The sequence below is a fragment of the Lagopus muta genome, chromosome 1 (genome assembly GCF_023343835.1).
Source record: "Lagopus muta isolate bLagMut1 chromosome 1, bLagMut1 primary, whole genome shotgun sequence".
Lineage (NCBI taxonomy): Eukaryota > Metazoa > Chordata > Aves > Galliformes > Phasianidae > Lagopus > Lagopus muta.
Genome location: NC_064433.1, coordinates 37,646,980 through 37,669,737, shown reverse-complemented (window position 1 = coordinate 37,669,737; position 22,758 = coordinate 37,646,980). Strand labels below are relative to the sequence as shown.

At 36.9% G+C, this 22,758-nt stretch overlaps 1 protein-coding gene across 1 annotated transcript in view; it reads right to left on the bottom strand.

Moving 5' to 3' along the window:
* ZDHHC17 (zinc finger DHHC-type palmitoyltransferase 17) overlaps positions 1 to 22,758 on the bottom strand; it is a 65,108-nt gene that overhangs the window by 21,770 nt on the left and 20,580 nt on the right. The window contains exons 3-9 of the mRNA XM_048951945.1: positions 18,268 to 18,390; positions 15,304 to 15,381; positions 13,888 to 14,032; positions 8,839 to 8,903; positions 7,924 to 8,086; positions 3,643 to 3,768; positions 2,298 to 2,440 (exon numbers count right to left, since the gene is read on the bottom strand). Coding sequence (XP_048807902.1) covers positions 2,298 to 2,440; positions 3,643 to 3,768; positions 7,924 to 8,086; positions 8,839 to 8,903; positions 13,888 to 14,032; positions 15,304 to 15,381; positions 18,268 to 18,390 — 843 coding nt within the window. The remainder of the gene's footprint in view (positions 1 to 2,297; positions 2,441 to 3,642; positions 3,769 to 7,923; positions 8,087 to 8,838; positions 8,904 to 13,887; positions 14,033 to 15,303; positions 15,382 to 18,267; positions 18,391 to 22,758) is intronic.

Below are 22,758 nucleotides of genomic sequence, written 5' to 3'. Positions count from 1 at the left end.
ACTCTTAGGTTATAATGACTCATCACCACTTTAATATGATCTCATAATATTTCCTTATCTGATTTAAAAATAGTATCTTTGTTACATACATTAAATCAAAATGATCTGTCTTCTTAACAGGAAAACAAAAGTCTTCAGTTGGTTTTGAAATTGTTCACAATATTGAAAAACTCATGTTTTTTCTGTTGCTATTTTGGAAGGTACCATGGTTCACTGAGCATAATGCTTTGTAAACAAACAGCACTGCAGCAATCAAGAACTACACAAGAAATGTGAAATGCTTACTTACCTAAAACTACACTGATAGCAGTTACACATCTGTGAGATTCCTAACCTACAGCATGGATGGTGGTTGCAGGCTGCATTTACACACAAGATTCCAATGCCAAAAATACTTACGAAACCCACACAATGGAAAATAGATGTTAAAATTACTTCAAGAAGGAAAAGGTTTAAGAGACTTTGGTGTTATCAGCCTACATACTAGAAATATTTCTGATTCTTGAATCTTCCACTTCTGTAAGAGTTTCCATTAGAAAATTAGAGGAAAATTAGGCATTTCCCATAACAGTAGATGTGCCAATTTGCAAGCCTGAGTGCTACTACATTAACAAAAGCAAAAATAAAGCCATCAGAATTCTTTTTACCTTCTCATTCTCTGCATTTTAAAGAATATTCTGCACAGAATTTGAATTTAGTTGGGACAAACTATGTTAGTGACTTGGTAACTCCATATTCAAGGAAGAGCTGCTAAACATATGAAAAGTCATCTTCTAAACTGCTTAACTCCTTGAAATAAAACTTCTTCCACTTCCTGCTTAAACATCCTTACATTGAAGCTTTTGGCTTTCTGTCCTGACAGTGCCTCTGAGCTGCCATGGTTATCTGCACACTGCACAGCCTCCATTTTACTCCTTTAGTCCCTTGCAGTAACTCTCCTCTAACAGACATTTAATAGGTTTCATTTTACTCCTGTATTCCTTTGTAGTAGCTCTCTCTCCTTTAATATAAGCTTTTTAAATCTTTTGAGAAAATCTTGAAATGCTAAGGTGATGAGTTAAGGTGGCAAATAAAATATGAATATAAATTTGGATAAACAGCAGTTACACTGCAGTAATTATTCCTTCAGTGATCCCTATACACTTTATTTTTTTTGGTGAATAGAGAGGGAAGAAAACAGAGCTAAGCAAATTTGCTAGAATTTAAAAGGCAAAGGAAATATTACTAGAATAATAGCAAAAGTTTCATTCAAATCTCTACTTTATGAAAAACACTTTGAAAATCCTGCATAACTGAACATTAAGCAAAAGATAAGAGAAATAATGTTAATCCTGAGCAGGTATCAAGTAGATAAAAAATAGAACAGAAATGATGCCAACGTACATCTTGAGAAACTGAAACGTCATCCCTGCCTGTAGGAAGTGTGGTTGAGGATTTCCATTACCAAGGGATCTAGCAGTAGGAGGAGGTCAGTAGATTGAACAGCCTCAGATAACAAAAAGACTGAACAGATTTTCTCAAAGATCTTTCAGAGGCATGAGTCTGATGACCACTCCTCCCATATGTATTAACGTCATATCGATTCCATGAATTTGTTTTGTGGAGCAGAAATATTTTGTTTTCCTCTACGTAGAAAGGAAGGAAGAGCAAATGGTTCTAAAAAAACCCCATGATATTCAATGCCAGAAAAGGAGGTAGCTTGTAAGTACAATTATATAGCAGGTTCTTCTACAGACACCACACATGACAAAGAAAAGCAAAGAAAAGCAAAGCACAAATTAAGAAGTCTAAAGATCCTGAAAATCTACAGAGTACACCTGTGCAGCTACACATTTATGTACATCTACAGTCATTTAAGTAATCACAAACATTTAAAGCTCTCTAAGATCAGTTAACAAATCAACACTATTAAAAAGCAGCCGTTTTCTTCAGCCACCTCTTTGCACAAAAACAGGGTTTTGATTGTATACTTGCACAGGTCTTTTTTCTGTCCCTGTAGCTTTTCCACTGATTGCTTTCTATACAATTTACACTGATAACTCTTTGTCAGACAGACATTCAGCACCCTCCTCTGGAGAATGATTGAATTTCTGCCTTGCCGCTAGCTTTTATAAACTCAATGTAATCCAACCAAGGTAATTCCGTATGTATCTGCAAGACAGTGGAGCAAAGCTGCACGAGTCCATTCCAAGGAATAATGATACAAATAAGTAAATAAAGTAGCATGTCTAAAAACACACATGAAAGACAAATTTAAGATTATCTATCCAACAAATGAGATGCCCAAAAACACTTACTTTGAAAGAAACTGCACCATAGCCCAAACACCACCGTACATCAGCCCTTTAATGAGCCAAGAATCAATGTCTAGGTCTGCTATGAACCCAACAAGCCAAATAACTAGGAAAGGAGTCCCCAGCATCACCTTCTGACGGAATTCCTGCATAGAAACAAATAACTGTAAGTAATTCTGCTTTTAGGAACAGGTAGTAAAATAATATTCTATAATAAAAAAGACAGACACAAAAACTTGTACCAAGTTTTTTTTTTTTAAATCAACCTATACTTACGTATCTGCAGCATATATGCAAAAAAAAATTCCTATAATCTGTGACAAATTAACTATTTGTTTTATAAGAATCACCTTTTGGAGATTGTACTAATCCACAATAAAGGCAATAGCAGTTCTTTTTTAAAAGCACTGGAATGCAGTGAGATATTATAGACTATAGTGCAGATAATCTCAGGTCACATTAAACTGCCTAGACAAAAGTCTTGTAAGAGACTGCCAAACTGAAGACTATATGAAGAAAGATAGGTCATATTATGGAGGTGCAGTTCCTTTTTAAGGAACTTTCAACTTTTTCTGGACACTGAAAATGCACACACGCAGATAATGCAACACACAGATCACATAAGGGCCATAGCTGCTGCATTACTGTATGGCCATACCGTTACAGCAGAGGCTGTAGCCAGTGCCGTAACCACCAAGATGCAATGTCTATTTAAATCAAGAAACAATTACAAACTACAGCAACACTTAATACCCAGCACAGTATTGCCGCCAATAAGAAAACATTAACAGTACACAAGTCCTCAGACTATGGGCAAACAGAATTTCCTCACACTAGTGTGCCCTTTTATACCCTCATTTCTTGTCTCCTCCTCTCCACAGCATCAGATACTAACCTGAGCAGAAAAAGGCCTCCACATTAAAGATTCTCATGACATTATAAGACTGTCAACACCAACTGTTTTAATCACTGAACACAAAATACTATATAACAGTGAGGAGATCAGTGATCTGGGTATATAAAACACTGTTTTCTCTTACATACTTGAGAATCAGCTTTGAAATAATCTTGGATTTTCCCCAACAGAACTGCTTGGCACTTCCTTAATGTTTAAGCTGCACAAAAGCTAAAGGTTACTGTGGAGGCTTATGGTGGGTTGCAGTTTTGTTGCTGTTGTTGTTTGCTCTGCTGTTTTATTTTTTCTTTTGTAATTATTTTTAGTGTAAAAAGACAGCATTTCCTAGAACTAAAACACGGGGAATATACATTGCTGAATTGCTTACAGTCAACAAACATGACTCCCTGCCCCCACCCAAGTCAGCAGTAACACTGCTATACTACTTCTCACCTTATCAGCTTTAAGTTTCCTCAGAAAGGATGGACTGTCATATCCCTTAGCCTGCCTTGCTTCCTGTAGGTGATTGATCATCCAAACGTTTTTCCTCTGTTTTGCTAGATCAAGTGGTGATTCTCCCTGCCAAGAGCATAGAAGTGGGAAAAAATCTGATTTAAAAATAAAATGCATTCAGAGCACTTTTGAAACAGAATTATGGCATTGATTTTTATTATTTTTACTTTACAGCATATTTGACACTAATCATCATTCATTCATCATCCCTTTTGATCTTTTTCACACTCTCATAACTATACAAGTGTTCAAACAGCACATTAAATAATTCTGACAATACATGTCTTGACATAGTAGTAATTGTTGCCTTTGGCATAACATATCTGTTTCCTTGCTCTATACACAGCCCACCAGTCTGTAAAAGAAAGACTGTGCTTCTTCCTTAGCTATTGACAGGCAGCAGAAATCCAGCAAAGAAATAGAACTCATAACCCACTGGATCACAGAAACTCTCCCAGTCTAAAGCCTGACTCGAGTTAATTCTCTGCTTTCTTGGCAGAGTGAGGTTACTAATACCATAGCATTTTTTAAATAAGGATTTTTTTTTCCCGAAAGTTTACTGTTCTAAGTTTGTCTAGTTAATGAAGATCAAGGAAGAAAATGGGAAAGAATTAACTGATTGCTCATGTACAACTTATTCCATAAGTCTGAGCTTTGATGCTTGGCTTGTGCTTCACATACTGCAGGTGCAAAGCCAGCAACAGTGCATGCTTTCACATTCCCTACCTTACGAGAACTGACAGACAAAGCAAAGAGAGATAGAGAGAGATACAGGGGCCAAAGGAGCCTAACAGACTGATTTGATATCACTACTTTTTAAACTTCCAGGAAGAGATCTAAATGAAAGCTACTGACTGGGTCTAAAATTATAGAGGAGGCAAGAGACAACTAATTGCAGGTACCTCCAGCTTCAGTTTTGCATTTGACTCCTCCTCTCTTCTACTGGAGTTAAATCCCCTCCTAAACAAAGCACTCATGGAGGCTTGAAAAATGGCTGAATCCTCCATCGCTTGGCCCCTTCCTAAAAAAAAAGTGAGACAGGTACCAGAAACTGAAATTACCCACAAAGGGCAATCATTACTATAGACAGAAGAGGTGTCAAAAACAAAAAAGACAGTTAGCTATCTATATGGCACAGAAAGACTTAGCTGTCATCCTTGCCTTTGAAATCTTGCTCCAGATCTCTAAAAGAAGGGCAAACAGCATAAGCTACAGATTATGAGGTGAAGTGTTTTGCTGACTAACAGGATCTTGCAGGCTGCCTGTCCAAAAAATTCAACTACCAAAATTGGTAAAAAAAAGAATATCCTTTTGATAGATAATTAAGAAACAGACTGAGGCCTCTTGATTCTCAGCAGAAATGCCTGAAATCAAACTATGGTGCCTGCTTCATCACAAAATGTAATGGCATCTCATTTTGAACTGCTAGTATCTGGAAAACTCCAGACATCACGCAATTTTCTTTTTTTTCTTTTTTCTTAATATCACTTTATATTTCCAGACCATAAAGATTACCTGTGGACAAGCAATTCTCTCTGGGAGCTCATCTCCCAAGTAAATCCTGAAGTTGTCTTGGGGTCCAGCTGAGCATCCCTTCCACTAGAGGGCCATGAGACACCTAGGAACTGCCTAGACAAAAAGATTGAGGGAGCTTTAAAGAAATCTTTGACTATGTGTCTAATCATCTGGGTATTTTAATATTTTCCTTGTATTCACAGGGATGGATGGCTGACTTGCTTAAAAAGCAATTAAAAAAAAAAATCAGGGATCTTGGTCTAGTAAACAACTTGGACTGACAGAAAGCAATAAGGTTTCAAGAGTGTGTATTTTGAGTGATTAGACAGAAAGAATAATCTGAAGCATCATTACTATAGGGAACTTTACATGTAGACTTCCACAGACAAACCTATGGATACGCTGCATAATCAACAAACTACACCTAATATCTACTCAGCAATTTATTAACAGATTTTAATTATTTAATTCCAATTATAAGCTGAGTTGTTGTGAAATCCTGTCCTCATCTGCCCAGTCTGTCTGCTACTAAGGCAAGATACTTAAAAACCCACAACTCTCCCCTGACTCCTAAAAAGCTTCCAATTCTAATTGTAATCTGGGTCTCAAACAAACAAAAAAAAAAAATACAAAAAAACCCCTTTCTTAATACCAAAAGAAAATTCTTATTTTCTTGCACAGCATAATACAAATAGGATAAATAACAAGAACAGGACAAATCCACTTTGATTAACTTGAAACAACTGTACCAAAGATATATACACGTTTAGGTGTTAATAATCCACATTGCTGATTTATATAATTTTACTTCCAGAATGCACATTTTCTCTTTTTTTTATTTTTTTTGTCCTCCAAATTATCAAGATTTATTCTGGAATAGTAGTGTGATTGTATTTTCCTTTAATTCTCCACTATAGCATTCAAACTCTCATGCAACACAGAAGTAGGACCTTACTGAGATGACTGATTCCAACCTGCTCCAAAACTAGAAAGCCAGCAACATGCCGTTTTCTAACATAGGCTGCCTAGAGCTGATAACAATTTCATGTTTATTATGTGCTTGTGATGAACATATACTAAATCACCCAAATCAACACCCTTTATAAATACTGACAGGATGGTGAAACCATCTCTGCTAGAAGGATTTTGACATCTGAAGATCCTAGAAACCAACAGGAAGGCATACAAGTAATCCTGAATCCACTGCAGATAATGAAACCAGGCACGTGTCTCTTCTGGCATGACCGGAAAGACATCATGATCCAGCAGGTTCAAAAGCCTATTTTTCCTACTGACTGCTGCTGTCTGTCAATAACGTAACTGCTGCAGGCTAGCTGGTATCATTTCAGTTGGCCAAACATATCAATTTGTGTTACAGATTTCACAAGAGTCCAGAAGTGTAGATAAGGTGAGGACTTCAGGTGCACTAATCAGTGTGTCATGAGAAGCAAGTTATGACACACTGATCTTTTTTCCACAAAAAGCCCTACTTACTAATTTTTACCATTAGGTGGCACAGAGAAGAGCTTGAGCTTCTTAACAGTTTGCAAGAAGTGTGGCTAAATTACGATTTGTCTCACAACTGGTCTTACAAACTAGGAAAAGTATTTGCATAAATACATAACTATTGCATGTAGAACCCAGAAAGCTATAAGTAAATTAAAATGCATCCCTAGAAACACTGTTACATGCTGTTCAAGAAAATGGATGATTAGCTTTGTTTGTTTTTAGCACATCTCTATCACTTATTCCAACTAAAGTAAGGCCTGGCCATCTTAACTGGTAGGAAAAATGGTGAAAGGTCAAATTAATTAGACATTTAATCTTTTATAAATGCAGGTGTGGACCTGTCTTTTTGCAGTCTACCTATAATATTTTTAACATTTAATATTATGTGAGAAATACAAATATTTGAAGAGAAAGGGAGTAGTGGAAAATTCTTTTTCTAAATTTGAATTCTGACACCACAAAAGAAACAACTCAGGTGATAAAGTACATTTGATTTGCTACACAAAAAGAAAGAACTTAGATGATAAAGTACATCTGATCTGCTATACATAACAGTAATGGACAGGCTCTGGACAAAAACACTGCAGAGCAGAGATTGAATAGGCCCACCCTCCATCAGAGAAGCTTCTCTTACAGACTCCGTGCCTACCACATAAATCCTAGCAGCTTTGTGGCTGGTCTAACACATACTAAGGACGGGCTAAGTTAGTGCAGAACCAATTTTCATGAAGTGCTTCTGGCAAAATAACCAGGCAACTTGAAGTTCTGATACAAGAAAGAGCCCATTTTTGTAATCTACTCTTACTGGTATTTTTCAGTCTTCAATTTCCTTGCCACTGGGAGATGAACTTTCCCACATCTCAATATATTTAAAAAGACAGTCACCCCAAAACTTCATAGAATATGTTCAGCCAGATTTTTTTTTTTCATCCAAATAAATGGCTCATCATGCATGCCATCTAAAGCTGCACCCCACCCCAAATATATTTGTACTTAACCATTCACAAATTGTCTACATGGGTACTTTTGAAGGTTCAGATTTAGTAGTTAGGCATCACTGTTAATAAACACTGACACTTGGATAAAAATTAATGGCATGATTTTTGCTCCATCTTCATGATCCCACCATACCCACAAGAATAATTTATTCTTCAGATTTCTATCTCAAACCACTTACAATAAAAACAGACTGTTTACCTTTATATTCTGAGCATCAACATTAGCTCCAGCTTCTAACAGAAGACTAATAACTGTAGTATTTCCTGCTAGAACAGCCCAGTGCAACGCTGTGTTCTTGTGATACTTGTCTCCAAGATTAACAGAAACATTAAACGTAAGTAGTAATCGGGTTGGATCCACACTAGAAAAGAAAAGTCTTATTAGATCTACAAAGGAATTCAATACATTCCAACTTCCTGTTATTGAGTTCAACTTCTGTACAGAATATCCATCACTGACATTATGTAGAAGTGACATATTTGTTGATTATCAATGGCTCAAATTCTACTCCCACCAAAGAACAACTGCAATTTTGTTGAATTTTAAAGGAGTTTCTTCTGAAATGTCATGCAATACATTTAGTACATAATTCTGTTATCATACCTTTCAACAGTATTAACATAGATTTGTAAAAGAAAACAAACGATTGTATCAAACAGTAAATCAAAGTTCTAAATATTTCAGACTTCCACTTCACATTCCAAAAGATGCACATTAAAAATGCTGGTGGCAAATGGCAGTATTTGCAAAAACTCACTTATGCTTCACTCAAAAAACAAAGGAGACAAGTTAGTTTCCAAGCAGGAAACTAATCCAAACTAACTTGTTCTTTGGAGAATTGCCTTTTTACACCAATTTGTTCCAGCAGTCTCCATAGGAAGACCTACTCAGTTTAAAAAAAAAAAAAAATAAATCATAATACTGAGTATATCTGGATAGTACCTTCTCTCTGGAATAGATCACAAATTAAGAAAGATAAAGTGGCAGTTGTGAAAAGTACACTGACTAATTAAACCAAAGCACTCTCAAAAACTCAAAATCAGTCATTACTCCAAGCGACGTATGTAGTTAACACCAAGATTAAGTAAAAATTGCAGCGAGGATATCAATTACCTATGTGTTCTGTAAGCTGCCCACATTAGAGGTGTCATTCCATTTTGATCCATCATATCTACATCCTAAAAAAAAAAAGTTGTTGAGATAAGTATGTTTGTTCAAGTAGATAAAACAGCAGTACACAGGACACCTGAAATAAAATGATTATTTAACTTCTATCAGAAAGGAAAACATCTACTACCTACAGTGTTTTGTCCTGTTACAGATCTCTGCCTATAGTGAGGCAAGGAAGTTGGTGGCTCCTATATACATTCAGAGCCAGATCAGACCCTCAAGCACATGCAAGCAAGTTCCACAGCCTGGCAGCACAAAATTACTCTACACTAAATTTAATTCAAGACCGCAACAATTGTACTTAGAGGTGGCAGAGCTACATCAGTATCTCCTATGTTATTTCCTTCAGCCCTTACTAAGAAAATTAGTTTGAAAGTGTTTTAATAAAACCATTTACTTCAGAAATTCTTGAGAGAAACTCAAAATACAGAAGTAGCTTTCTACTTGCCACTTCTCTGCTCTGGTATCTGCCAAACGTTCAGCAGTCTGGGACTCCCACCCACTGTGCTACTAGCCTGAAACAGACAAAAGTTATCCAGAAAATCCAACTTACTTCTATTAAATAACTAAATAACTGCTTTTAAAAGATAGCCAGATTGCAGATACCTGTGCATTTTAAAATTTTTACTCAATTGCTAAGTTAAAAATAATAAAATTTAAAAAATCAGAAATAAAAAGCGATTGATAAGAGGGGAGGAAAACCACTACTTGAGTGCCCAGCAAGTTGTGCATACTAAGACCAATACTTAGGTCTATTTCCTCTATGTATGCACATAGACTGTATTCTTTAGAACCTCTTAAAGCCACACAACTGTTGGCATTTGCTCCCTTCAAGCTCCTGTTGCCAAGATTGCGAAGGAAATTAGAGCCACAGCTGAGCCTCAAGGTCATCCATCCTTAAGAAGCATGACTTCAGTTCACAGGTCGCACTGTGTGAACCACATGTTTTTAAACATTTGTGTACTAACGAGACATAAACAATCACTCTCTTAATTTTTAGATTATATGCAGAAATGCAATGCGATGTGATCAGCAGACACCTGATTGCTTGGAAGGAGGTAAAAAAAGACTCCTTCAGTGATACCACCAGACAAATTGAAATTATGTCTTGCATACTAGGTTACAGTTAAAAGAGGAAAAAAGAAGATGAGCTCCAAATTACTATACTAGATGAGCAGGATATATCTATTACTCATACTACGCTCCAACATGGGCTGAGGCAGATCCCTCTTCAAAGGAAATGTAGCAACTGAAAAGAAACTAAGACTCGCACACAGTTTTATGTGCGTGATAAAATGATGCACAACATGCACAGAAGAGATGCTGTCTACCAAAGCTCCTGTTAAAAATTCTTTGTCATTCTGCCAGATGAATGCTACATTCATACAACAAAAAGTAAGCTTCAGAAAGTTCTGTTGTTCTTCTGTATCAGAATGCTGAGGCAAAGAAGTAAACAAAAAAGTAAACAACGTATAATGCATCAGAAGACTGTTCTTTTCTTGTGTGAACCAACAGGCATCTCAGCATTAACTTCTTGTTAACTCCTGGTGACAGGTCAATCTGATAATGCTCTTGGACAGCTGTCCATGCTGCTAAGGCAGGAATTTGAGCATTACAAGAGGCAGATTTCAATACTAAATACAGTGATGCAATGATAAAAAGTATACTTACATGCCATGTATACAATTCAAATGAGAGAACACAACAGACCAACATCAGTTATTATTTAAAACGTATCTGAAATAGGATAACTCTGGCTCTGAAAGAGAACGACTTTAAAGATTAGCCAGATTTTAGTTCTACAGCATTAATACAGGATTCCACAAGAAGGGTAGAAAACACAGGGGAGGAAACAGCTTCTTACATAAAAAGGAGCTGTATCAACTAATTCTGCTGCTTGACACCACTTTCCAAAGTAACACAGCTGATGAGTTTGATTTCTGAACAGTCACTAGAGATCACAGCAACACTTTGCTTACCAGGGCTTTTTAATAGTGGTGCTCAAGCCAGCCTTCTCAAAAGCACAAAAAGCTTAAAGGGATTCCAGCCAAAAATACACTGAATTGGACAAAAACAGACTGGAAATTTGATCATCTTCAGAAACATTACTGGTTATTTCACATCTCATAGGCTTTATAAAAAGATCCATCATATGTTTATGAAGAATAGGAATCTGAACAAGGTAAAGATCTCTCACATGGACTGTCAGCCAGAGAAAATGAAACAGACTCTCAAAGAAATAGAATACATAAAAGCAAATAGTAAAGAAAATTTATCAGGAAGGTGGAGGTACAACTGAAAACATTTTCTAATTTGTGAAAGATGTGCCAGCTATTCTCCAAAAGAAAAGACTTTATAGGATTCTAGTAAAACAAATCCAGTGCAGACTGACAGGCAGCTTAACAAGCCAGGTATGGCAAACAAAAGAAGCTGCTTCTGCACAAGAGGTCTGCTCTGAGCCTAGTCCATCAGAGTCTGTTTCAACAGCCATAAAGAAGAATCATGATTGGCCTCAGAATTCTGTAATTAATGCACTCTTGTGTAGGTTTAGGAAGTAAATGCTTGGTTAGCAGCTTCCTCTGGCCTTAGTGCTGCTGCAAGAATGATGCTCAGTGTTGACAAGCGACGGAGAGCTGGCACAGGTTGTTGCCCAGAGAGGTTGTGAAATCATCCCCCTTGTGGATTCAAAAGCTGCATGGACTGGGTGCCTGGCAACCTGTTCTAGATGTCTGTATTTGATTAGGAGGATGGACCAGACGGTCCTTCCAACATGATTCTGTTTAAACCCGTGTGCCTTTCATCACCAGATACTACAGTTAGGGTCAGAACAAACACAAGCCTATTCTCAGAAATGTAAGAGAGCCTAATCTCTGTCAAGGAAAAAGGAAAAACGCTTACAAGACTAATAGGGTAAGTCTACATGAGCAAAAGTAGTTTAAGTTTCCAAATCCAAATCATTATATTATAAAGGAAGTAAACATTCATGTCAGCAAAGAGCAGGGTCTGGTGTGACAGGACAAGAGAATATGGTTTCAAACTAAATGAGGCAAGATTCAGACTGGATATAAGGAAAAAGTTGGGTTTTTTTGTTTGTTTTTTTTAAGAGTGGTGAAGCAGTGGAACAGGTTGCCCAGAGAGGCAGCTGACGCCTCACCCCTGAAGTTATTCAACATCAGGCTAGACAAGACTCTGAGCAACCTGATCTACCTGTAGGTGTCCCTGTTCATTGCAGAGGAGTTGGATGAGAGGACCTTTAATGATCCTTTACAACTCAAACAATTCCATTATTCCATGATTAACAAACTGGTATGCACTTTTAAAGAAGAGTAAAAAGTAAAATCATGTGTTTCACACAGCCTCTACAGAAGCTGAATAGTTACCATAGTATAGCTAGAAAACTTTTGAGTTCAGGGACTGTTATTACAGTGTTATTTATATCTTTTATAATTATATTATTTATTTTATTTTAAATATACAAATCAATATATAACTTTAATTCATCTTTTCTGAAGTGCTTGAAGTAAGTGTTAACTCAAACATTGAAAGGCACGCAAAGGACACTGAAATCATGCTTGATTACACTGGGGGGATTTATTAAGACTTATCTTTAAAAGAAAGAGTTATTGTCAAGAAACCTGTTACCAAGATAATAGGACTCAAATTTTGAAGTAAGATTTTTGCACCCATGTACATACACATGTACACAACACACACAGCTTCTCTCATAGTGAAGCATTATATGCTCAAATAAATAAATAGAGCAAGTCTGTATATAAACATCGGGGCAAGTAAACATTCACAGTGAGATTTCGTAATAATGACAAAATATTATAAGGGATATCTATACTTCATTAATGCTATGCTTTAAGCAACTTTGCAAATACAGAGCACTTGCAAGGTTTTTCTGATGTAAGAATATGGGTTTTTCATTTTAGATAATTTATGAACAAAATATAAAACTTGTTCCTGACCAAAGAGTTTTTATTATCTTGCAAAGATAAGATGAGAGCATTATTTAGCTTGCAAAACAGTGATTATGTAAGACTGGCGTCCTCTTGTATCTACCTTACTCTCAACCATACCCTAAACACTGTTTCACCAAACAATTTTAAGATAAAAAAATGATTGTTGCAAAATGCAGTTTTAAAAAATTGTATACACACAGATCATCTTCTGTAGCAAATCTAGTTTTGTTTTACAATACAGTAGCACTTTGCAGCTGAAAACAGACCTAAATCAATTAATTTCATACTCATACTCTATCAGACTCATTAGATTGTACCTCACTTGATATTTGAAAGAACAAGTACAATATAGAACTGGAACAGTATTAGCAGGACTGTAAAAAGAGAGAAGGGTTTTGACTTCTCTATATGGCTTACAAAGGAAATAAAATCTGTGCTTCAGGAACATACCTGTGGTTGAGTAAATCTATGAAGAATAATGCAGAGCAAGTAGCAAAAAAATGAACAATGTTTTGAGCACAGAGAATGAAGGATGGGAGACAATGTGAAGAGTAGTGAGCACATGTGCTATACATACACATCTTACGTATCTATCAATAATACAAGAGGCATCAAGATTGTTTTTTTTAAATCTAAATATGTATGTCAACTCTTAGTTATTAAATTCTTTACCATTGCCTAAGCTGATGTTTCTATGAAGACTTAAAAAATATTTGCTATAATAGTCCTGGTTAATATTGAAATACTAACTTAATTGGAAATAAAGAATGATAAAGGAATACATTCTACAACTTGCATATGTTACAGTAAGATGTAAATTTAAGCCAAGGTACCATTGTTCCAGGAAATTAAGTTAACAGATACATGTGCATCAGGTAAAATACAGCAGTCTACAGTAAAAGATACTGATTCATCTTTAGTCAGGTAAACGCTTTGCACTTTCTGACCGATAGATACAATTTTTAATTGTTTCATTATTCCAGTTTTGAGTAGAAACTACTTTAAAATGATATTATTTAAAATTTACCTGTCCCTTTGCTATCAGGTAAGCAACAATTGAAGTATGTCCAAACTGGGCAGCCAAATGAATACAGCTACATCCTTCTCCATCTATTAGCGACGGATCTGCCCCATATTTCATCAGCTGTACAACCATGGATAAGTGACCCTGCCTAAATGCAACAGAACACAGAAAACAAACAACTGAATAACTATACACAGGTATGCCATGCAATTTTAAAATATTTTAAAACAACAAACATGACCTTTAATATATACCTGGACAAAAGTGATCACCATGACCTGAGTCTGCAACCAAGTTTTTAAATCCTTTCACGTGAGCAAATTCTATGCAGCCAACACACAGATCACATGCAATTGGCTTAGGTGTGCTATGAAGTAAAAGGTCAGTCAGCAACAACAAAGTTATTAGCTCAGATATTTAGCCTATTGTGGCTTCTTCCCATCCACATCTGAAACCTGTTGTTGTAAAAGATGCCAAACAGATTATATATATATAATTGTGGGCGTTTTTTTTTGCAGTATATATCGTTTTCCTACTTTTAAAAACAGCACAGGAGAAAAAAGCCTACTTTTTCTCCATACATTTGAATCTCATCTATTTGATAGACTTATTCTTCCAGCAGATAGGGTGTACAATTACGAGCACACTTACCGACATAAGCTAAAAAACAATCTGTGTGTGTCAGAAGAAGCTTTGCACAATGCTTCACAGAACAGATTATACTTATGAATACCAGGAAGTGTAATCAAACATTCGTGTATTAACATATAGAAAGTAGGATGTGATCTGTACCAGCAAGAAATACCCAAGCTAAGATTTTTAAAGGGGTCTAATAAGAAAGTTCTCATCTTTAGTAAAGAAATGATCTTGATACAAACTGATTTTCTATGTCTTCTTTACTTTCCTGCCTATTTGCTACCAGCTGTCTGCCACTACTGAAGGCTGACTTCAATTCTTCCAGCCAGTCATCATCCTCACTCCACCTTCTACACCATAAGACTGATTTAAAGTGCCTCTTAAAATATCTACACACATACTAGAAAATTGCAAGGACAGTGTCACACAAAATCACACCCCAAGCCCCAGATGGGCATACACTGATCTTCCAAAGACTGATAAAGCAAAGATCTTCAAAATAAGAATAAAGCAAAGTGACTACAGACTCTAACTTTATTTTATTTTCTCCTGTCACAGAAATCTTCCTCCGCATCAGAAAGAGATAAGAAAAAAAAAAAATCAAACCACATGCTGAAAGCTCTTGTAGATCAAACATGCCACATTCACAGCACTCCCTGTCATCAGTGACTGAGTTCATCCCTGCACAAGTATTCCCATAAAATACAGCCACTGTATAAATCAATCCGTGGTGGATACCAAGTTATGAAAAACACAGAGGAAAATCCCAAGACTTTTCCTCACCTTGTTGCCCAGTGGAGTGGTGTAGAATTTAAATCTCCTCCAAGCTGATCAACGATTGCACCTTTTGATATATAGTATCTGTACGACAAAAAAACAGTAAATGTTAATCTTGTTTCAATGCTCATCTTGTTTCAAAAGAAAGGACACACAGTAGGCATGTTGTTCAACATTATGGAAAACACCATGTCTTCATTTAAACTTCCTTTTCAGAGATCAATTTTTTGCCTTTTTGATATGGGTGAGGAGAACAGGTATACCTCTTCCTGTATATTAAGCTTGCTGCTCTTTCTTACCTAGGTTCTAAAGCAAAACATAATAATTGCTATGTATATTAATAAAAACCATGCCACCATATAAGTATCTTTAAAAAAAAAAAAAAGTTTCTTCTAAATTTGTTGGGGTGCTCACTAGGATAAAAAATAATTCTGAATTAATAGTAAAAGAAATGCTGCTAGAAGACTAGCATGCTTAGAGAAATTTGGCAAAGATGACAAAGCTATATGTAATTCATCTCACAGCACGTATCATCACCATTGGAACAGCCCTGCTAATGTCACTGCTCAAGCTACATTTTAAACCAAGTCTTAAGATTTTACACTTTTCTCTGTTGAAGTACAATATTAAATAAAGAACAGAAATATTTGAGTACTTTAAAAATACTTTAAAAACGACAGCCTAAAATTCATTTCTTCTTCCAGAACATTTTAAAACAGACAAGCTACCTGTAAGAACACATTAAGTAATCCGTTATTTAACTGTAGCAACTCATATTCATAGACATTTGTAATGTTTCTGCAAACTGCTTTCCTTGCTGTTTTATTTGGCACACAAAACCAGCAGTATTATTTTTCCTTTGTGAAAGAAAATGCACATATTACAAAAACTCATGTTTTTTAAAAAACAGTTTTCTGGTAAGGCTGAGAACACGGATTCTTCATTCAGTACCATAAGTGCCAATGGCAAAGAGTTACAACTAATAGATTTTTGAAAAGTGCCACCTACCTACAGATTTCTAAGTGCCTGCACATTTCAAGTACCTGTGCCTGCAGACTTCTTGCTTGCATAATACCTTCAAGGTCTATGAGAACCCTACCCTCCTACCCACACAAACCGTCCTTCAAAATCCTCAGCACAGAGTTTCTCACTCCTCAATTTTCTGTATGTATTTCAAGGCAGATGGCAAGGAGGACAACAAACATAACAGTCTGAAAACCATTACTCAAAGCAACTACCTTCTTTTGCTCAAGTGCTTATCAATTCTCAGATTGAAGCTTCAAAGAGTCTAGAGGATACTTACAGAAAGAGTAACTGAAGAATGCATTAGCTAACAATATCCATGCTAAAAGGCAGAGTCCTTTACACAGCAGGTTTAAAGGTATCAGATATAAAGACTTGCCAGTGTCAGACAAACAGGTTATCTAACCCTGACCAATGCAGTACAGTCCACTTCACTGCTTTTTGACATCAAAGGAACAAATCTGCAGTATCTCCCTGCTGAAGCTTTTGGACAATTCAACGAGAACAAGCAGGATTTTTTGAAAGACCTGGTCCTATGTAAGTGGGGACAGGGACAAAGCTTACATAAGCTATAGGGACTTCATTTCATTGTGAAGCAAGATTCAGACACCAACATATAAATTTCAAAAAGACACCAAGAAGCAGATTTATTCCATTTGGGGAAGAAGCTTCCAAGACAATCTGTCTAGAGAAGAAGACAACACAAAAATTCACAGGCAAAGCCTGGATCCATCTCACTGATGTGACAGCCACTCATAGGGAGGTGAACATTAAACAGATTGTCTCCTTTCAAACAGTAGTCCCTGCAGAAATGCAGAATATGTTCAGAATTTACTGAGCAGCAGCATTGCTTGTTGGCTAGTACATTTTATTTAGAATGACAAACTTACAGTTTGACAACAGGGAAAAGATAAGGCGACTATCTCCTGCCAGATGGTGCACTGAAATAACTTACGTTTATTTAAGGGTGTTCTAGACTAAGTTGAGGTTTATCACTCTACTTCATATACATAGATGGTGAGTTTTTTGCAAAACTAATCAAATAACTTGATCTTGCCTAGGTAAATCTCCCAATTTTGTGCTTGGTGAGAACATTATTGAAAGGAGAAGCTAGATGATTTGACTCTCCATGAGTCATTCAGAAATCCATGCCAGGTGTGCAAGTCTTATTTAAGCAAATTACTTACATTCAAAGCAAGCAGATCTTATAATAGGTTGGCTTAGGAAGAAAATACTTCCAGTGATTTCCACATTAGAATCACTAAGTCTTGGCCAAGCACTTGACAACTGCCTATGCTTGGATTCAGTAGCTGTGGAATTAAAGTGCATGCAGTTGCTGTTGGCAGAAAGAGGAAAAGCAGAAGACAGATAGATCCTTGTCTGGAGAATACTAAAGGCAGCATCTGATGATGTCAGTCACTAGATAACTGTAGAGGTATATGGCTAATTTTGCCTTTTCATAACATTGAGTCAAAAACAAACAAACAAAAAAATCAGTGCAGTCATTTAAACAGAAGTACATTATAGATGTCTGACACTTATGGAACACTTTTCCCTGATCCTGTAGAAATTAAAAAGGGTTCCGTAGTTTTCATTACAAAGCATCCATGGACTTCACACCTACCTAGGCTGAAACCCTAGTTTTGCAACAGAAGAACATAAAGAAACAAGGGAAGCCTAATTCCAGGTTTGCACTCTCCACATACAAACTGCTCAACTCTTTCATCGGGATGACCTAAAATAGTCCACAGCTAGTAAGATGGGCACTGAGATCTGCTACTGCAAGACAAGGTCACTTAGACCTAAACATCGCCTATGAGATACCAAGCTCACTAGACAACATGTTTCTTGGAAGTAGCCACTGCACCTAATGGTCTTTAAAAAAAATGAAATCAGCATTTTAAAAAATGTAATTAGTTTATATAAATCCTTATATATAGTACATACTTCACCAGATCTATCCTGTTGTTGATTGCAGCCCAGTGGAGAAGTGTCACATTTTCTTTATCCGGTTGTCGCACATCATAACCTGCTTCCACCAACTCTCTACATCGTTCATATATTCCATACCTTGAAGAAGAAAATATTATTTTCAAAGCTGTTATCTTGGGAAAAAAATGAATTAGACAAACACCATAATGATTATGATACTCTATCTTCAACAAAATGGAAATGAAGCAGAGATATTCAGTTTCTAAGTGAACACAGATCTGTTGCAGCAACAGCTTTCCACTTGTAGAAGTTACATGAACCAACTCAAGACTTTACGAAGGACTTCTCTCCACAGGAAACTATAGAGCAGAACACGGTGAAATACACATCAGTAAGAAGGGTGAAATAAAACCCCTCCCAGGAACTCTCCTGTATTTGTTTCTCACATGCCCGTTTTTCTTCCTTTCCATCTCTGGAAGGCCTCAATAATTAGACCAACCAATAAGAAAATATCTTCCAAAAAATCAGTACAGCAGATAACAAGATCATCAGATCAGCTATAAGCATAACAAACATATTTCAGACATTTACCATTTTGTTTTCTTAGATAACAAACAAAGAGCACCTAACTCTAATATTAAATATTTGTCCTGTTCTTAGTGGCAATAAAAGCAATGTAGTAAGGCTTGTAGAGACTACACTGGAATGTTTGTACAACCCACAGGGATTTCCCAAGTCAAAAGCAAAACCTGGAATCAAGTCCAAACCTTTCTCTCCATGCAATATCTGACTTCTGCTGGAGCAGAAGTTTAACATCCTCTCAAAGCTGGAATTTAAGTACATTTTCCTTACGCTGCTTCTACATTTTCCCTTTTAGAGATGACACGGAAGGACAGCGTGGTTTATGAAGACTCAGAAGTATGCAATCAGTTAGAACACATACTCAGACACGTGTAAAGACACCTGCCAAGAAAATCAAGAAGGTTCTTAGTCTGGCCAATCTTTGAAGTTCAAGTCTAGATCAAAAATGGGACCTGACAAGTGATTGCTCAAATGGGTTAAGACACAATTCCTGGATGTTCATGCAGTCAAAAGCACCACTGAAAAAGGTTTATGGTAACCACAGGCAAATCAGCCAAAAATGAAGATTAGTGAAAAAACAGCAAGAGGGGTGATAACAGAGCTTCTGAAAGCAAGATAGCTAATTCTGGTCGTAAGGGCAGTACATAGAATTGAATAGGGCAGTTGGAAGGGAACACTTCCAGTCAGTGGGAACCTCCCCAGCCTACAAAGAGCTGCAGTAAATCATTGAGAGGGATCCAGCTATAAAACATCACTAACTCCTTCAATACTATGGGGTGAATCTCATCAGATCCCATGAACATTCAACTGATGGTCCCTTGCAGCTGAAAAGTTGTTTCTCTCCCATGGTCTTCCAGCACAGAGGACCAGGCAGCCCAAGTCATTAATGTTAAACACTGAAGTACAAAAAAAAACTAAAAAAAAATGCATTAAATGCCTCTGCCTTTTACTCATCCTTACTTCCTAGGTGACCATCAAGTATCAGTCCAATGTTTTCTTCAGACCTTGTCTTTTTTCACTGTCTGACATTATACTGACAAGTTGAGCTCTGGCTTTTTTTTGTTTTTTCCCAGAAGAGGTAAACTGCAGCACTGTACTGCCCCTGTGAAGCAAGACCTTGCTTCCAGATATATATTTTCTTCTGCTGCCCTTGTTCTAAGAGTTCCCCATTCAGTCAAACCAGTTTTTTACCCCACTTGCTTCATTTGTGGCAGAGTGGGATTGCAAACCGCTGGGCTTTTAAAAGGTGGTTCTTGAAATGCAATCCTCTAAGAGACCTGCAAACCCACTGGGCGTGATTCCCAAGGCACACTGACAGCTAATTCCTCAACCAGTTTCAAGCTTGCTCTCTTAAAATGGGTGGCAAGTCAACTGATTTCTTTTCTCATTACATCAAAAACTTTGAGCTCAACTATTTCACGATCAGTGTGGCCAAGACAGCCAACTACCTTCGTATCTCCCATAAGGCCTTCTCTATTCTCAAACAGCAGATGTAGGAATGCACCTTTCCTGGTTAGCTCACTAAGTACTTGTAACAGGAAATAGTCTTCAACATGCTTTAGGAATTTCCCAGAGCTGCTTATCTCACACTGACATTTTACAATGTTCAGAGGTTGTAACTGATTATAAAAGATTTAATGTGAGGTGTGATTTAGTAACTCTATAGTTTATTGTCACAAGAGGTCATAAGGTTCTAAACATACAAAAATCACCAGGCAGAAAAGATCAATTTACAGCAATTCATTCCTGTTCCATGAAAAAGCATGCTCTCCACAAGAAAACAGTGAATTTGATGCAGTTCTGGCTTCTTGCGCTCTGCCCTAGAAGCACAGCACCCCTCTCTTACATAACAGCTAGTCTTTCATCAGTTTGCTGCAGTTGACTTGGCACTATCTTCTGCAAAAGTTCATGACACACTGTTAGATTACAAAATGTACATTATACTCACTACACTCCTAATGTAGCTATAAAGGAGTATAGAATGGCTCGAGTTGGAAAGGATCTCAAGGATCATAAAGTCCCAACCTCCCTTCCACAGGTGGGGTTGCCAGCCATTACATCAACAACCAGACCAGGTTGCCCACAGCCCCACCCAACCTGGCCTTAAACACTCCCAGCGATGGGGCATCCCCAATCTCTCTGAACAACCTGTTCTGGCAATTCCTTTCAAGAAAGAGGAAGGAGGAAAAAAATTCCAATCCCACAAGAGGTTTGTACATCAATATAACAAATTCTGCGCTTGGGTGAATTCTAGAGGATGATATTTGTAAATACCAATGGAGTGTAATTATGAAAGTATATTACTAAGCTCGGCTTGTTCTTGGGAAAAATCTGACTAGCTCTTCTAGAGCAAGAATAACATTGTGTAAGCTCATTTCGTTATTACTGTCTAATGTCAGCAGTAACTAATGTAGTATCTCATTTTTCATAAGTCAAAGATATCTAAATTCAACTGAAACTCATTTCAAAAATAGTATTGTAGAATCCCTTTCCATTTTAAATATGGAATCCATTTTTGTCGGCAAGCACAGTTTTAGAAACAGACACTGCCAGCTTTGCCATAAGATCAACACAAAGTACACAATACTAGCAAGGAATCTCTTTTCAGAGAACACATCACTATGCCAAGCCAAGAGTTTACTCCCTCATCTTGCCATCTCTGCAAATTCAATCAAAGCTATTTTAGCTGGAAATGCAATTAGTAACAAAACGATCATTTTTTCCCCTTAATCTTTTCAAGTCTCATTCCGTGAATGATGGCAGTTATTAACACACAAACAATATAGGAATATGTGAAACAGAAAGGCAGCTTTGTTTTCAACAGCAAAGCTGCTCCTTAGCAAACTCAAGAGCTGCTTAATGAACCACGAACAATGATGTTGAGAAATGAGAAATTCAGTTGTTGCATGCATTCCAAAGTCTCAGAGCGGGTAGGCAGTTGTAGTTATATTGGTAATTGGTTTACAGAACAGGAAATTCACACCCTTCCACTTGAGCTTTGATTATATTGCTGAAAATGGTATGGGTATATACACATAAAAAAAAACCCACAGGCTAAAACAACAAGCAGGTAAAGCGCATGCATGCCGCTGTCAAAGTCTGCCCATCCTGTCCTCTGAATGGTTGAAAATAACAGTGGTATTTGTAACATTGGCCAGCCCTCACCAATTCCCACTATTCTGGAGGATTTTTTTTTTCTTTAAATATACTATGAATGTTCTTAAATATATCCAACTTTCTTTTTTCCCCAGGAAGCTTCAGCACAGATTCTGCAAGCATTGCACCACACTAAAACTAAAACTAAGAGAAAGTTAATCTTGGAATAGGAAAATCATACTTGGGGCACAAGGAATCAATCTTGCGGAACCCAGGAAAGTAGTTCTTAATATCGTTAATGTTTAACACTAATGTTCAGAATATTATTTAACACACTTCCAGCATAGCTGGATTAAATTGTCTCAGAGGTGGTTCTAGGGTTCTAGTCATAACCCACCATGTATGTCTTGATCTGTGAACAATACCTACCTTCCTGTAGCTTCATGGCTTGACCAATTTTAAACAGTCAGCAATCAACTTGAAGTCACTACATTAACATGGTACCTCCTATAAGTCACATTCAAAGTTAACTCCAGTCTTGAATGATGCAGGTGCTTAACATAAGAGACGGAAAAAGTACCAGTATCTTGTCTATTAACTCTAACTAGATGTCTTCGGACATGTTACAACATTCCAGTGAAAAATGCCCCTTCTTATTGATGTGTGTAAAAACCAACTACTATCATTTTTACCTCAGCAGAAGTTTCTGCAAAACAAGGAAAGTATTCTGCTGGTAAATCAATAGATCCACTTCTAGGCAAGATCTGAGGAGGAATGTAACAGGAGAAACACAGTCCTCTTTGCAATGAGAATATTGACTGAACTGTT